Below are 17063 nucleotides of genomic sequence, written 5' to 3'. Positions count from 1 at the left end.
GACTAGTACAAGCTCTTTAAATTATATTCTGTATCCCACTTTTCCCATTCTGTATTTGATAATGAAAGGTGAGAAAGGACCACAGCTTTACTTGTATCATGGTAGGACCAGAATCTAAATTTGTGAGAAACCACAAGGTCAGTTTTTGAAGGCTACTTGTTTAGGACAGCATCAGGCTCAATAGTTTTGGCTGGCTCTGAATTCCTGATCTTCATCTTCAGCCTTACCAGACTGTTTAGAACACATATGCTGAATGCCTATGTCTGTGTATGACAAAGCTGTTAGTACTTGGAAATCAAAGTTAGAAATTCCTCTTCAGAAGACTTATCCTAGCAATTCATAATAGAAGTTAATATTCAGAGGTGTTGGCACCTATGAAGACTTAAGTGTTCCACCTATTATACTTACCTGTGGTGTGCTCAAACACCCAACATGACCATGAGAGGAATTAATGCACTTCATAACTTTTCTGTCCTTATAAGTAATGTTGTTTATTTTTATATTTAAGTAATAAGGGTGCTTCGGCCAGAATTCCCATCAAGTCAAAATGTACCCTCATGACAAAATTTATTCAGTAACATAATTTTTTCTTAGATCTCAGACAGGAACATGCATTTAAGAGTATAACTCGGGGCCTGGAGCGATGGCTCAGCGGTTAAGAGCACAGACTGCTCTTCCAGAGGTCCTGAGTTCAATTCCCAGCAACCACGTGGTGACTCACAACCATCTGTAATGTGATCTGATGTCCTCTTCTGGCCTGAAGGTGTACATGCAGGCAAAGCACTGTATACATAATAATAAATAAACCTTTAAAAAAAAACCAAAAAAGAGTATAACTCGGACTAGAGAGATGGCTAACAGGTTAAGAACGCTGGCTGTTCTTCCAAAAGTCCTGAGTTCACTTCCCAGTAACCACATGGCGGCTCACAACCACCTATAATGAGATCTGGTGCCCTCTTCTGGCCTACTGGCTCACAAGCAGGCAGAATACTGTACAAATAATAAATCTTTTTAAAAAGTTTATAACTCATTTAATAGATTCTTATTCAGACTCAGACACATCTTTGCTTTATTTTATCTCCTCATGAAAGTGGCATTTGCTCTATTTTGTGACTAAGATAGCTCAGAAAGTTAGGAGATTTTGCACAGGAGTGGAGCTGAAATGTGAATCTTATGTGATCTCAGTGCTTCAGTGCTTTTAACCTCTGTGCTGTCGTCTCCTCTTGATTCAAACACGCCACTACTGTACAGTGTCACTGACCATAGAGAAATGGGTGTACATGAGCCTTAGGCAAAGTATAAAAATTCACCGAATACTTCAAAAACAATATCATGAACTGTGAAAGGCACTGACTTAGCCCTGTACAACTCTGTTAGGAGTCGTCTTTTATTATTACCACACTCACTGTAAGAGGACCTGCTTGTGCATGCTACAACATGCATTAGAGGGAAAGGTAGGCTCTCACCTTCCACTCTGTGAGACCCAGGTCATGAGGATTGACCACTGAACCATTTCACCATCCCTGTAGAAGCCTTTGGATAGCCGAAGGACCGACCTAGTGACTCGGTACTAACATCCTAGAATTTCAATCTTTGTCTGTTTCACAGGTCAGTGACACTGGCTTCAGTCAATTGGTAGCTTGTAAAATACACAGGCTGCTCAGGCCTCAGGCCAGGCTACTGGGTGTGTGTGTGCGTGCGTGCGTGTGTGTATGTGTGTTTTGCCTGTGTGTGTGTGTTTTGCCTTCATGCATGTACCACAGTCATGACTGATGCCCATGAAGGAAGAGCAACATTAACAACTGACCCATCTCCCCATCTTTCAAGATTCCTAAGACTTGGTTAAGTTTGAGGACTGCTGAATTTTAACTAAGAACTAGACCCAATTTTTAAAAAAAAAAATTTTTTTTTATTTTATGTACATTAGTGTTCTGCCTCCTTTTATGTGTGAGAGAAAGTGTCAGATCCCCTAAACTTGAGTTACAGACAGTGATGAGCTGCCGTGTGGGTGCTAGGCCAGTGCTCTTAGCTGCTGAGCCCCAAGCAGACACAAATTTAAACGTACTCACCTTACCAGTATGGCTCACTTTCCCTTTGCCCTACGTTCTGCCTTGTGACAGACATGCTCTTAAGTATTTTACAGTACATACAAGGCATTTAAGAAAAATCAGCATCTAACCTTTTCTTTTGCCATAAAAATGTCCCAGTACCCCTTTCCTGACAAAGTAACTCTTCCCATGCCCTATACCACACCTTCTATCTCTTGCCTGTGACTGCCCTGCAACGCATTAGTTCCTGGGACAGCTCGTTCACACTCTCCACAAGGCATCTAGCACCTTCACCATACATGATTTAACAACGGTGCCTGCATCACCACAACAGCAAGTCACAGTCTGGCATGAAAGGCTCACATTGAAGTCCTTAAGCAATGTAGTTTCTTGTACTATGTGCTATCTGACCTACTTCTACCTCCAAAGGGCCGATGCAGTTCCTTTCACACCCAGCCCAAGTCCACCTTGCCTCCTGCATCTTCTGCCACCTTCTGGAGTCCATATAAGAAAATGTAGCTATTTACTTCTTTGTGTAATAACTTTAATAAATGTGGCATTTATACATTTTTTTAAAATGCTTTTTCCCTTACCATCTGCAGCAGTACAACGAGAAGCCAGTTCCCACAGGACTAATCCCATGGCGTACATATCTATCCTCAAAAAGGCGTCCCTTTGGAAGTTTATAGCACCCTCTAACACCTCTGGAGCCATATACCTCCGGGTACCAACCTGAAAAAGATTTTGAAATCAAACAGTGCTCAATTTTTACTCTATGAACTAATGTTTTGTTTATGCTTTTAAAGAAAGAAAATTAAATAAGGTCTATTTGTCCAGGGTAAAGTAACCAGATCCTAATTGTAACACCACAGGATTCATGGAGTAAGATGGTTTCTGGAGGCTCTCACCAGATAGAGGTTATAGGGCTTTACTTCCCTTTCTGGATCTGTTCACAAATAACTGAAGAATAGTTTGCTGGAAGAAAGATGTAACAATGGAGGAAAAAACAGAGCACTCTGCTTATTGTTTGAGATGCAGCTTTAGAAAACAAACTTACTTTTAAGGGTTTTTACCAATAAACATTTAACATGAGATAAAAATAACTAGCCAGAGATATACTTAATTTTACTTGTAAAAAAAACCTTATTTATTCATGAATTCTTGTGTCTTAGTTCTTTGTTTACATTTGTTCCCAACAAGTTGGTATTCTCTAATGCCTTAACTCTGGCGAGGGCAGCTTGTGACAGCTGGTCTTGACTGCATTTTTATATGAATGCTTAAGAGATTTTATGAATATTCTAAGTAGTCTACAATATACCTAAGTGGATCTATGAAGCAGCTTAGATATCAATGCATTCACCTTAGGTAATGAGTGATCTTTTGACCAATACTTGGCAGTTATATGCACGTTTAGCAACAGTTTTTTAGAAGATAAGATCTGGTCAGTAAAACTCAATTTTTAACTGATTTTATGAGAACATAAAGTAGCTTTCTGGCTTCTACTTTTCTACATAAACATTTTGACTAATATTCTCCCCAGACAATCATTCAGCTTTCCTAGTGGTCTATAACTGCTGACATTACCTTGACAAAATCTGAAACTGTTAATTAATGTTGCCAGAATTCAGTGTGCATGACTGCACACAGCTATGTTCCTGGGGATCAATAGGGTATGGGAGGAGGGGAAAAAACTCAGAAATAACCAAATAACTTGAATAATTTGAAAGACAGTCAACTAATAAGGGCAAATTCTTGAAAGAATCATTTGGCTTTGTAGGATATGTCACATTTCAAACTTTTAGGATTTGTTTATTTGTTTTGTTTTTCAAACAGGTTTTTCTGTGTAGTCTTGACTGTCCTGGACTTGCTCTATAGACCAGGATGGCTTCGAACTCACTGAGATCCACCTGCCTCTGCCTCCCAAGTGCTGGGATTAAAGGTGTGTGCCACAACGCCTGGCCTAAAATATTTATTTTTAATTGCACAGGCAGGAAAGTGTTATATGCACATGTGGGTACATGTGCCTACAGAGCCCATAAAAGGATTTGAGGTCACCAAAAACTGGTCTTCTAGACATGTCTCAGCAGCCTGAGCTGGGAAATGAAGCTTGGTTCTTACAAAGGCCAGAAGCACTCTTAAACCTAGGCAGTCTTTCCTGTCCCTAAATTGTTCTTGTAAAAACAAAAAAGGTGAATCTGTACAAGTATAACCCCTTTCTTAGCCTCACAATTTTTTGAGGATAAAATATATGGGTACTCTCCTCTGCTTTGGCCTTCTTAAAGAATGCTAAATCTGTTTCTGCAAACCACAATCAGAGTTAAGACACCTCACTCTGCCCTTTTCAGGAGCTCTAAACTCTAGAGAGAATTCAAAGAAAAAACATTAAACTTATTAAAGGATTAATGAGTAAATATAGAGCCAGGAACAAGAAACCGTCGTGTATAAAAATGAGAGCTTAATAAACAGTAGTGATAAGTGACCCATTATCCTCCACAGCTAGAATGAATTAACCATTGAAAACTGAATTCCCTATACATGAAATATTTGGAAATGGATTCTTCTATGACCAGTTGTTTTAAAAAGCAATACTATCACAGCTTGCTTAAACCTGTGTCAACAACAATATAAAAATGTCACCTTTTCAAAGTAAAATGTATCACTCTTTATTAGATAATGACTCTATCACTATCTCAGTAACTTTAGATCAAGTCACTGTTGATCTAAAAAGTAAGATGTGCTTCTTTTTTGCTCATGTTTTATAGTGGTCGTTCTTACCTGTCCATGGGTATCACCTGCAGATTTGCCAGCCTCAAATTTTAACGCCAACCCAAAGTCAGCAATGCAAGCTGTCAGATTGTTTTTCAACAGCACATTTTTACTTTTGATGTCCCTTTAAATAGAAGAATAAAGTATTGTAAGCAAGTTACCTTTTAAAAATTTCTATTGAAAGTAAGGAGAATATGGACTATGTTATAAAATAAACTCAAATTATTAAAGAAGAAAGAGATATAAGCTGCACTGGCAGAGTCTCACCCTAGCCCAAAGCACACGAATAACAAACCAGCTTAACAGGAGGGAGAAAGAATCCTCTCCATAACACAGTCGTACAAGTGGCCATTCCAGAAATACATACCATCTATGTCTCTCCCACATAATCATAAAATTTACTATTGCCTTAAGCTAATGGGAACATTTCAGATCTGGTAGCTACAAACGTCTATAGAGCCTGAAACTTCAACATCCTAAACCATCAGTGACTTGCAAATCAGCACTGAGAGACTTCATCTTCTGATGGTTAGAATGATCAAGATCAATGAAACAAACGACAGCTCATGCTGGCACATAGTAGGCATAACATTTATCTTCTTTTTATCTTAACAGAAATGACACAAAAATTGGTAAAAATTATGCTTCTTTCTTTACAAATGGTTTGTATGTCAAACACTTATTTTTGTAGTCTGATAAGTAAGATGCATAATCTCCACAAAACGTACCACATAAAAGGGTGGCACACCATAATAATTGTATTAATTAAAATTCTATTCAGAATGTGTTATCATTATACATGAAGAAAACAAATATGGAGTATTTTTATTCATATTCTTACAAGGAAGTTAAATAGTGGCCGACTAAAAGTATTTCCCAGGAACAAACATTTTTCCTTTTCAAGATATGGTAACAGTTTCCTCACTGAACGTGTACTATTTCTTCACTGAACAGCTGTCTCCTCTCGATCTTCTACTTTAGCTCAAGGAATGAATGTATACTCATCCAAAAGACAATACTTATTTAGTCTATCCTAATTTCATCACCGGGTAAAAATTGCCTTTAAAGTAAATCAATCTTTTGAGTTAAAAAAATTTTTCTTTGAGATAGAGAAAATACACTTTTATTCTCAAACATGGTTTCAGAAATTAGACAAGTTAAAATGAGATCATCACACTTTATTAATGAGATTAATGTGTATATTACCCAAAATACACCAGGCAATCTCAAACCTACTTTTTAAAACATGAACACCTTTGCCTCTTTAAATATGATTGGAAAACTAGGGCAAAAATAAATTTTACCCCAAGAATTAAAAGTTTAAAAAGTAAACATGTGAGTTTAATGGAAAGACAATACAAAACTTGTTCTACCTGTGAGATATTGCAGGCTTGTGGCCATCTTTTAAGCCAGGTATATCCTCATGTAAATAAGCCAATCCTCTAGCCATGGTTTCTGCAATATGACAAAGTTCATTCCAAGAGACCACATTAGCCTTAAGAAAATCTGACAGTGAACCCTATAGAAAAGAAAAGAGGAAGAGAGACACCCATAAGCTCTTGATGAGCTTTACATAGATGAAAACTTTTCTTTAGACATGAAGGCAATGTATTCCTTTCAAAAATTAAAGATAAAATAATCTAGAGTTGCTCAAATTTTCTTTCAATTCACATTAATGAACATTCAGCCACAAAAGACTGATTTTTAAAAGCTTATTACCAAAATAAGTTAATTTAGGAGATTGAAAAAAAAAAGACTATGCTGTGAGTTCGAGTCCAGCCTGGTCTACAAAGTGAGTCCAGGACAGCCAAAGCTACACAGAGAATCCCTGTCTCGAAAAATGACAGAGACAGAGACAGAGACACCGACTAGTTGAAAGTCTTAGGGAAAAAAACCTACTCTTTAAAGTGAAACATACTGACATTATATGACTACCCTGAAAACATAAATAACCACTAACATACAGAATATATGAGGAAATGACTTAGTTGGTAAAGTGCCTGTTACACAAACATCAGGACTCCAGTCCAGATCCTCAGGCCATTAGTGTGTAACCCCAGTGCTAGGACACAGACACATGCAGATCCCTGGAAGTATCAGTGAGCTACAGGGTCAGTGAGTTACTCTGCCTCAAACAAACCATGGAAAGCAACTGAGGAAGGAACCCAAACATTAACCACTGGCTTCCACACATGCACCTTACATATAATAGTGTACACACACACATACATACACACACACACACACACACACACACACACACACTTAACCCCTGGCTTCCACATATGTATATAATGGTGTATACACACACACATACACACACACACACGCCCCTCCACTAGAGATATATAGTCAAATACTAAGTGAAATATGAAGCCCATTATACTTAACAATGACAACAGTCATTATAAAACAAACACACAAACACACAAACAGGTATGTTAGCTGGCCATGGCAATTCAAACTTGGAATCTCAGCACTTGCGAGGCTCCAAGACACAAAAATGAGTTTGGAGCCAGCCTAGGCTACACAAAAGACTCTTCTTTTTGTTTTTAAATTTAATTGAAAAAATACGGGGAAAGCAAATATGTTTGGTAATAAGTCTAAGTTACTGACTCTAGGTTCATCATTAAAAAACTGTAAGGCAAAAATTAAAAGTTTTTAAAAAATGGAGTTCATAAAATCAAACAGTATCATAAGTAATTCATAAAAACACTGTCTGGTCTAATGTACGCCTAAGATAAGTAACTGTAGCAAAGGAAATCAAAGCCTACAGCTGCTCTCTGATTAGAAGGCTAGGTAGAAAGTTGTTCTTTCCTGAAAGTCATTTTTTTTTATTATTTTTATTCATGAGTGGTGTATTTTTTGGATCAGATATTAACCAAGTGTGATACAATACAACAGTTAACATTAGGTAGGTAGGCCAAGTCCAGCTTGGCTGAACTTAAATATGAAGTCATTTTACCTTTTCGTGAAATGCTGTGATCAGCCAGAGGTCCACATCCACGCTGGTCCCTCGCTTCTCTGCACCAATGAACTGTAGGATGTTTTCATGCTTCATCCCAGGTAAGCTATAGACTTCGTACTCATTCTGCCATGACTGTTTGTCCTACAGCAACAACAAGAAACCACGTTAGGAACACAAAAGTACAAGAAAATAAATCACACCGAGATTACTAGAGTAAGTTCTGAAACAGTAACACAACAACACAATGAACTAAGTGAGTGATTTTTTTATTATTTTTTTTTTATTTTAAAAAATCTGTGAGAGCTGATAACAATAATCCATAATAAATCCTTGTCCTACCCACTCCCTTCCCTCAAAATCTACTTTCCTGTATTGCTAAGTTTATAAACATAGGCATTCAACAAAACAAGCACTGCATTTCTAAATCTTAAATGGCAAAACCTGCTTACAAGTTACTGTAAACACTGCATGGTGTGAAGTTATTCATGCTATTATTCACAATTCTAGTTGACAGATAAATTTAAGTAGAATGACCACCTTAGATAACAGTCTCTCTTCAGCCTGACCTCCCCACCCCAAAAAAGTCCTAACAATACCTTATATATTTTTTTAAATTATCAATTATCATTCCTCCAAGTTATTTATGTCTATTTCCTTAGAAAAGATTAGTTTCTTTTCACTATGAAAGTGAGTTAAACTATAATGTATGGTAAGGGTCTCTCAATCCTTTAAACTGTGGCTTTTCCTCTGACTTTTATAAAATCATTTTTTCCAGTGAAGTAAAAGAATAATTGTGCTGTTAATTGCCACGTGCTTATTCCATGAATATACAGATAATATATGAAAATATCAACATGTAAATCATTACTTTGTCAATAAAAGCATTTGATAAAATGGGTGCTGTTGTTTCTAGCCTTAATATCCAATGCCTTTTTCCAATTGTTAAGATTACTCACACACTGAAGCATGAATCTTACTGTGAATCTTGGAACAACAGAATGCTTCTCTCTAGAAGAGCTACACTGTTGTCAAAATAAAAACAGACTCTATGAGGCAGGCATTAGATGAAGCGAGGAGGTAAAGCTGGCTAGGTATGTTTCTATCATAACTTTGGAGTGAGAGCGGTGGAGAATGGCTGAGAGTTCTAAGGGTGCTGTCAGCCACGGGGTGGATTAGCAGAGAAAAGGGAAGATGGCCCCTAAGGTCTACCAGCAACGGAGCTCCTGGGAAGCATAAGCCAGGCAAGACCGCCTAGGGTCAGGTGGTCATGAAAAGTTCAGCTGCATTTAAGGGGAAAACAAAGTAGCTTGAATCACTACCTCTGAGAAATTACCAACAGAAACTGAAATAAGTACATATAAATACTCGAATTACAATGAGAAGAAATCAAAGTCTGGTCATGTAGCTCCAAAGAGCAATTCTAAAGTAAAGTACACACTATGCTGTTTTCTCTTGACATGGAGGTAAGAAGACAATTACCCAGACAGTGAGTTTATTTTTCTCACTGGAATACTTTAGTTTTTATCAACAAAAGATCAACTATACGTTCATTTATTGTGATCCCAATACTGCCCCCACACCCAAGTGATGCATTATGTCATTCTATTTCCAGATGTGACAGCAGCACAAGCAGGCTAGACTATTTTCCAAACTATCACAAAGAATCACTTTAGAGGGGCTGGAGAGATGGCTCAGAGGTTAAGAGCATTATCTGTTTTTCCTGGGTTCAATTCCCAGCAACCACATGGTGGCTCACAATCATCTATAATGAGATCTGGTGGCAATAAATAAATAAATAAATAAATAAATAAATAAGGAATCACTTTAGAATACATAATTTGTGTTTTCAGGCTGTTTATGAGCTACAGTTGCAGCTTTAAAAACCACAGATAGATAAATTAGAGAAAACCAGTAAACATACCTGAATCGGAAATATTTTGACAGCCACATATTCATTAAGCAACTGGGCTTTCCAGACACAACCAAATCTTCCCCTTGCCTTCACTTCTAACAGCTGCAGTGGTTTCAGACCTAGCAATGGGGAAGGTGGGGGTGGTCCTGGGTCCTAGAGATAAATAATAAAAATACTGTAAAGAAGCTGAAAATAAGTCATTGATGCTGAAATCAGAAAAAAAAAGTGAGTATCCTGAAGAACTCTGACATGTGAGGGACTGTAACATGTGCCCTTAACTTTCAGCCTGCGAGGACTGAGCTGCTGGGGCACTGTTGGGAAGCGCTGAGCAGACATGTCTGACAACATCAGCACTGCTACTACTTAGGAACAGCAGCTGAAAAGGCTGGGCAGCCAGTCTAACCAATGTTCCCAAGACTTTCTGCGAACTTCAGAACACTCTCAATAGTATGTCATTGGTTTCATCCCCTTTACATTCTCTTAAACGATACAGATTTGAAAAGTACCACAACAGCAAAGTATGACCATTTCTCAAAAGAATAAAACCTCAATATTTACTACTTTCTCTAATGGCTGTTTAATACTGACTTTTTCTTCAATAATTTCATAATACCGAGTCATTTTAAACAGGAATATAAAATGTAAAAAGCACTTAAAAGAAATGTTTCTATAGATAAGCTTTTTTATTTGCTTGCTCTTATTTTTCAAGATACTAATAGTTCATCCCTGTTAACTGTTGCCCAAAACTGACTAGGAATAAAATTCATGTTCTGAGGATAATTGAAAAGAAAAATAAAACAAAGTACAAATAAAAATCTATGAGAATGGTAGGCATAGTCAGAAATACGGAGTGGTGACGAAAGGTCAAGAGCGCCACTCTGATGAAACTTTAAAATAAGACCAGTACACTACAAAAAAGGAGAACAACAACGGAAAGTGCCCACAGTTGAATGCAGCCCTCTGCTGAGAGTGCTCTATCAGTTTACAGCCGGCACCTAAAGCAAAGTAAGGAGCTGCTGGAAGCCAACAGACAAAGCAGCGGACATGTTTCAAGGGCTGAGTTCTGTGAGAAGGAGCTAAGAGTTGTGTGGCAAGAACAGACTCCTGGTAGCACTTCAGTTACTGGAGAGTGGTATTTTATCTGAGGTCACTGCATCACATCACAACTTTCTTCTTCCTTCTTAGATGTGCATAGTGTTCCAAGACTTACACTCATAGGAATCCTTCAGCCACTAGTCTGTTTGGGTCTAAAAAGTTTCTATCAAGCATCAGAATTGAGAGCTCCTATTTTTAAAAGTAAGGCAGAAAAAGACTTCCTGTGATTCATTCCAAAGTCATTTTTTTAAAAACACTTACAAAGTTGCTGTTCCTCCCAAGTTAAAAATATGAAAGGTTAATTAAGCCAGAGTACTTTTGTTTAGCAGAGTGACTGACCAGAGAGGTTCTCCACAATCCCTATGAGAAGGACGGGCTCACAGTGATTCTCAGGAAAGGGAATCTCTATCTCTCTCGAAACATGCTGAGGGAAGCCTATCCTTCCTCACCACTCTACAGCTAACTGCCTCTGCCTGTAATTAAGAAGTCTACTGACAGGACCGGGCAGACTAAGGAGAATGGAGAGGAAATGGTGAGCATTACACTTCCAAAGGCAAAGAAAACCACCCAGTCTGCATGGTTCAAGAACAAGTGTACAAACTTACAAAGAAATAACCAAACAGAAAAGACAAGGATCAGCTTTCCAAAGCACCGATACTACAATCTTCAGATGATAACTGAAAAAAGAGAAAAGAAGAAGGCAACACAGCCATATACTCTATGGTCTCTGATAGCCTTTTATACACTGACAATAATGTCTCTAGAGATAACTTACACATATCTATTCTGTGCTCAAAAGAGTACCAACTACAGACCTGAGTACAGTCTATGAAACAGGATTGGGGTTATCTCTTCAGCATCTCAAGATAATAATATAAGAGTAGTTCAAAGTATATGAAATGTTTTCTAGATGCAAAGATAAACGTCAAAGGACCTATAAGCTTACAAGGCTTTCCTTAGTAAGTTTCTTAAACATACTTTTACTGCAGACAGAAATCTTGGATCAACAGTTAATAGTATAATTTTACTCAAAATTCTACCATTAATTGCTACAAAACATACAACTGTCAAAATTTTCTTAACAGTATTAAAATGTAAATTAAAAAGCCAAATACTGGCCAATTTCCAAAGGGGAATAAAATGATCTACAAAAATCCATTCTTACCAATATCAAAACTTTTTGAGATGTAATCTTAACTATAATTTTATATTCACAAATACTTGAGATTTGGCTAAAAAAGCAGTTTCATAATAAAGATAACTACACAATACATAATATCATTCATTGATATACCTTGTTGTTTTAACAAGAAGCTACTAGAATGAAGTTTTAAATGCATCTCTAATATCTAAGTTTTACTTATAAGAATATTAGAAATAACTTCATTAGCATCATTATAACAATTTATTCAGAAAATCCAGTATTTGTTTTTAGGAATGAGGACATCTCTCATTAAACATGTGAAGCCTTGAGAAGACAAACGGGAGCTTACACTTCAAAAATCACTGCATCTGTAAAGCAAGGCTTCGCCTTGCTGCACAGAAACACTTGGAGGGCAGCAATTGCAAGGACTACAGAATTTCTGAGAATGTCCCCTCGAGTTCCCAGGTTTCTTTCAATAGCCATTCAAAACAAAACTAGGAAGATGCACAGCAGCAGCAGCTCTGACTATGCATTCCTTCTCAAGACATCAGAAAGGATGCTGAAGCTGCAGTTCTTGGTAAAGCCCAACTGCTCAAAGCACCTACGCAGTGGCATTAGTATACCCATGCTGGGAAACTGCTCAAGAGGGCAGCAAAGCAATCTGTGATCAACTCTGCTTATTTCTGAGGTACATGTACATTCAAATCCAAACAGCCCCAATGTCCCATGGCAGCAACAGATTTGTCAAAAGTGCCATTTCTGTTGCTAATTCATTTGCTAGAGATAACATTGGAAAATACAAATTTTAAGTTAAAGGATAATGAACTAGACCAGAAAGTTATCTCTTATTCAAATGAGTACAGTTGTATGTTTAACATATAAATACTATAAAAATTAGAAATACTAGGTTCCTAGGGCCAATGGCCTCATTAGGTTTGACCTCCTAATCAAAAGAAATAGTTCTTTCTACAGTCTGCCTTAGATAAGCATAAATATTGTTAACAATCCTTCAAAACCCAATGCTTTTACTATGTCAAATGAATCATATTTCTATACAAGAGGGGACTTTTATAACAAAAATGTAGATAAACTATAAAGGATACAAAGTAAAGTAGCAATAACAACAAAACTCTAAGGACAAATGTTTTGTGTGCATCCACAAAAGCTTTCACAACTATAAAACAAACATCAATGCATCTTACCTCTATCATTATATGAAAGGCGTGCTTGTGAAGAAAAAACACAGGCAAAAGAAATTACGATTCATATTCAGAATGAAATGAAAAATGACACATCAGTTACAAAGGTGAAAGAAAGAATGTTTTAGTTTCTTAAACGTTGACAGTGATTCAATGGATTATATTTTAAAGACAAGGTTTAAGAAAACACATTCCCTATAACCAGAGGAAAGTGTTATTTTTTTTTTTAATTTAAAGGAAAACACCTTGGATATTCCCTAGAATAGTAGTAAATAAATTTTGATGCAAAAATAACTCCAAATTACCTGATCTAATGGGCTTCAAGCCAGTGAGTAAAACAGACTTTAAATATTACTTATTACTTGGAAAGATTTTTAAATCTAATGTGTAAGAGTAAATAGGCAATTTGGGGAAAGACTGGACCTGAAATTGGCTTCTGAACAGCAGAGGGCAGTATTGCCTTTAACAAGCCCCAGAAAACAACCCTGAAGAAATCCAGTTCTCTCAGACAAGGGTTTCTAACAGTTTTTAGGAGTGTGTGCATATATTTGTAGGGATGTGTGCCTGGAGGTTAGGGGATGGCGTCATTCCACAAGTGCCATTTCCGAGTGGCCTGAAACTCAACAAGTAGACTAGGCTGGCAGCTAAGCTCCAGGAACCCACCTGCCTCAACTTCTCCTGTGCAGGGACTATAAACATGCTCCTCACACCCAGCCAGCCTGCCTGCCTGTGTTGTTGTTGTCGTTGTTGTTGTTTTCTTTTCCCTCCCTCCCTTCCTTTCATGTGGGTTCTAGAGATCAAACTTCTGTGCTCAGGCTTGGAACAGCCTTCTGTGAGCCTCTCCAGCTCTAGTTTTGTTTTTAATTTTTACTGCTTTCTTAAGAACCTCTGAAATTTCCTACTTCCAGTAAGTAAATTAGTTCAATCACCTTTTTGAAAGACAATAGGATCATATGGTGAAACAGAAAAAAATGTTTTGGGTGGCTATGTGTGCTCAGGAAAGACAAACTAGGAGAAAAACACAAAGAACGATGGCCAGAATGAAACAAAACCTGCTGACAAGCTAGGCCTGTTGTAACCCTCCCTGCCCAGCTGTAGCAGCATGAATAAATCAAAGTAGATCCTGAAAGAGCAAGATTTAAATGACTTAGTTCACACTTTGAATTAAACATGTTAGCAGTTCAAAATATGACTTCAGTATTATGGTAAGTTTAAAGTTAGGAGTATGTACCAACTAAATGAGTAGTAGTGCCCTGGAAATGAGTTTCCAGGTTCACTTCTCACAGGTTGAAGACAGGCAGACAGTAACAAGTCACTCCAAAAGAGTACATGTTAGCCACTGCTGAGAATCTTAAAATCTCCAAACAAATGACCACACTCCCCAGCTGCCCTATTTCTACAGAGAACAGGACCACTAACAACAGGAAATGACAACCCACTTGTCTATACCACTTGTTTGCTGGGCTTGCAGTCTATGACAATGATCTAGGCCAACTCATTATCCACTAAAAAGCTAACTTAATCTTACCACACCATGAGAGAACCTCAGCATCTCGGTATATGATTCCTCTCTTACAAGGAATGCAATGGCACAAAAGTCACTGAAATCTTACAGAAACACAAGAACTTGCTGAGATAAAGACATCAGTGCAAGTAAATGTTACTCTTAATCTTAGAAAGCTGTGAACAGAACAGCTGTAAAATACCCAAAACAAAAACGAAGATAAAAATCAAGCTTTAAAGGGTTAAGAGTGAGTAAGACAAAGGCCAAAATAATTAAATTGACTAAAATACATAAACAGATTTTAAGTGTATATTTGTTGGCTATACTTCTTAATAAACTAACATCACAACAAACAAAAGACACTAGGTAAACAAGAGGCTCCAACAGCAAGCTTTTTCAACCTGTAAACTGTTACAGTATATACAGTCAAACGAAGCAAGAGAGACACCAACTATACAAGCAGATGAAGGCTCACCAAACCAAATGGTCTGGATTCACAAAATGGAAAAGGTGGCTCTGAGTCCTTTGTACTGAAACTATAAGTAACTAAAAATCAAATCAGTACCTTAATGCCAAGTAATTAGGTTTCCAGATTAGAAAGAGGCTTGCTGCTCATCAAAAAGGAATGAAATTACTGCCAAACATCAGAAAATATAGGACATCATTCACCCATTCATTTATTCACTCATTCAGAAAAAGTTACTGGCTGCATTGTTTGTGTCAAGTACTAATTACTCAGGCTCTCATGAACTTCACAGCTGACAAACTAATCGATGCTTTGCACTAACAAATGCATGATTAAAAACTAAAAGCAGAAGAAAGGAAGTCACTACTTTGTTGCACGTCTGTAAGATACCTGACTTAAATAAACTGGTGAGTTTTTCCCAGAGGAGAGCACCCTGCAAAAAGAAAAAAGAAACAAACAAACAAACAACAACAAAAGGCAGAAGAGAGGACGGATGGGAATGAAAAACATTATTGGAACACATCCTAGATTTTAGATGGCACAATCTAAAAGCACATGGAAAAATGCTGCATTTATTGAAAACCAGGTTTGGAAAAGTCAATAATTATCCTTGAATGGGAAGTACCAAGAGGCATTTGAGTGGAGCTATGTGGTAGGTGGTTAGCCATGTACATCTCAAATTCAAAGAAATTGTTGTAGAAATGCAGACTTTTATGTACTCATAAATACACATACAATACATACTGCAAACTTTACTATTTAATCTGCAATACACACACACTCTCCTCCCTCCCCCCCCTCCTCTCTCTCTCTCTCCCTCCCCGCCCCCCCCTCTCTCTCTCTCTCACACACACACACACACACACACACACACACAATCTTAAGTGTATCTAGTAAGACAGAATTCCATTTCCATTTATCTCTGGCACCACACTAACAACCTCTTCTTATGTCTATCAAGTGTCCATACTATGTGGAAACTGACAAATTTTGAATGTGTTTCCTCTTAGTCATCTAATTATCATATATTCTTAGAAATGTCACAATTCTTCATGTTTTAGACTACCACCAAGCAAGAACAGAAATGAAATCCATAAAGAAATAAGACAGTAACTTCAGGACAAATGCTTCTGAGCTAAGAAAAGACAGGCATAAATTAGCAGAAAAATGAATCTGATGCTGTCAAATGGGTCAGCCATGGCTGTATAAATTAGATCCCAAGATTCTTTATAATGTCTCTCATCTTAGTTTTCTTGAAAACAAACAAACAAACAAAAAAGCAATGTGGATAAATAAGGAGTCTGAACGGGGTCCCTAAGCAGTGAGCAGCACAGAGCAGCCGGCACTGGAGGAGGGGCTGGGAGTGGGGCCTCCTAGAGGTGCAGGTGAAGAAGCCTAGGCTCCTCTTAGTTGCTGTTCAAAAGCACAGGTCTTCTGACTAGGTATAAAGAAAACTTACTTTTATTTAACATTTATAATGTCTAAGTGAAGATAAAAAAACAAAACAGAATGTGTTTATATAGAAGTAAACTCTAATGAGAAAATTATTTAACAACCACACTGTATAGGCACAAATAAAACCTATATTCAATATGAAACAGTGAAGTTTAATCAATTTTCCTTAATTTAGTTTCCTATGGACCCCATCTAGTTACTTATTGAAGTAAGCCATTCAATTGATGGAGAGTCATTTCTGAGTAAATGCCTGGCATTGCCACTTGGGCTACTATTATAAATCAGGCCATTTCACCTATGAGTGTCCCAGTGTTTTCATCAATAAAATGAACTTCTTAAACAACTACCTTAAAATTATTTAGAGAATGTGATAAAGGAAATGTTCATGATTTTTTTCCTTATGAACAAGTATTTCAAAGTACTGCACCACTATCAGTTTCTATGAAAACTACGTCTTTTGGTCTGTTTTGAAGCTACGACAGAAAGGACAATGGCGGCGGACAGTT

At 37.3% G+C, this 17063-nt stretch overlaps 1 protein-coding gene across 2 annotated transcripts in view; it reads right to left on the bottom strand.

The window, feature by feature from the left end:
• ACVR2A (activin A receptor type 2A) overlaps window positions 1-17063 on the bottom strand; it is a 76485-nt gene that overhangs the window by 4777 nt on the left and 54645 nt on the right. The window contains exons 5-10 of one of the 2 annotated variants that reach the window (XM_084800004.1): window positions 13136-13159; window positions 9704-9847; window positions 7780-7923; window positions 6188-6333; window positions 4824-4938; window positions 2642-2780 (exon numbers count right to left, since the gene is read on the bottom strand). In XM_084800004.1, the coding sequence (XP_084656130.1) occupies window positions 2642-2780; window positions 4824-4938; window positions 6188-6333; window positions 7780-7923; window positions 9704-9847; window positions 13136-13159 (712 nt within the window). The remainder of the gene's footprint in view (window positions 1-2641; window positions 2781-4823; window positions 4939-6187; window positions 6334-7779; window positions 7924-9703; window positions 9848-13135; window positions 13160-17063) is intronic. The other variant, XM_084800003.1, reaches the window with a different exon arrangement.

The sequence above is a fragment of the Acomys minous genome (assembly GCF_964271855.1).
Source record: "Acomys minous genome assembly, chromosome: 10".
In the NCBI taxonomy this organism is placed as follows: Eukaryota; Metazoa; Chordata; class Mammalia; order Rodentia; family Muridae; genus Acomys; species Acomys minous.
This window is presented reverse-complemented; position numbering and strand designations above follow the sequence as displayed.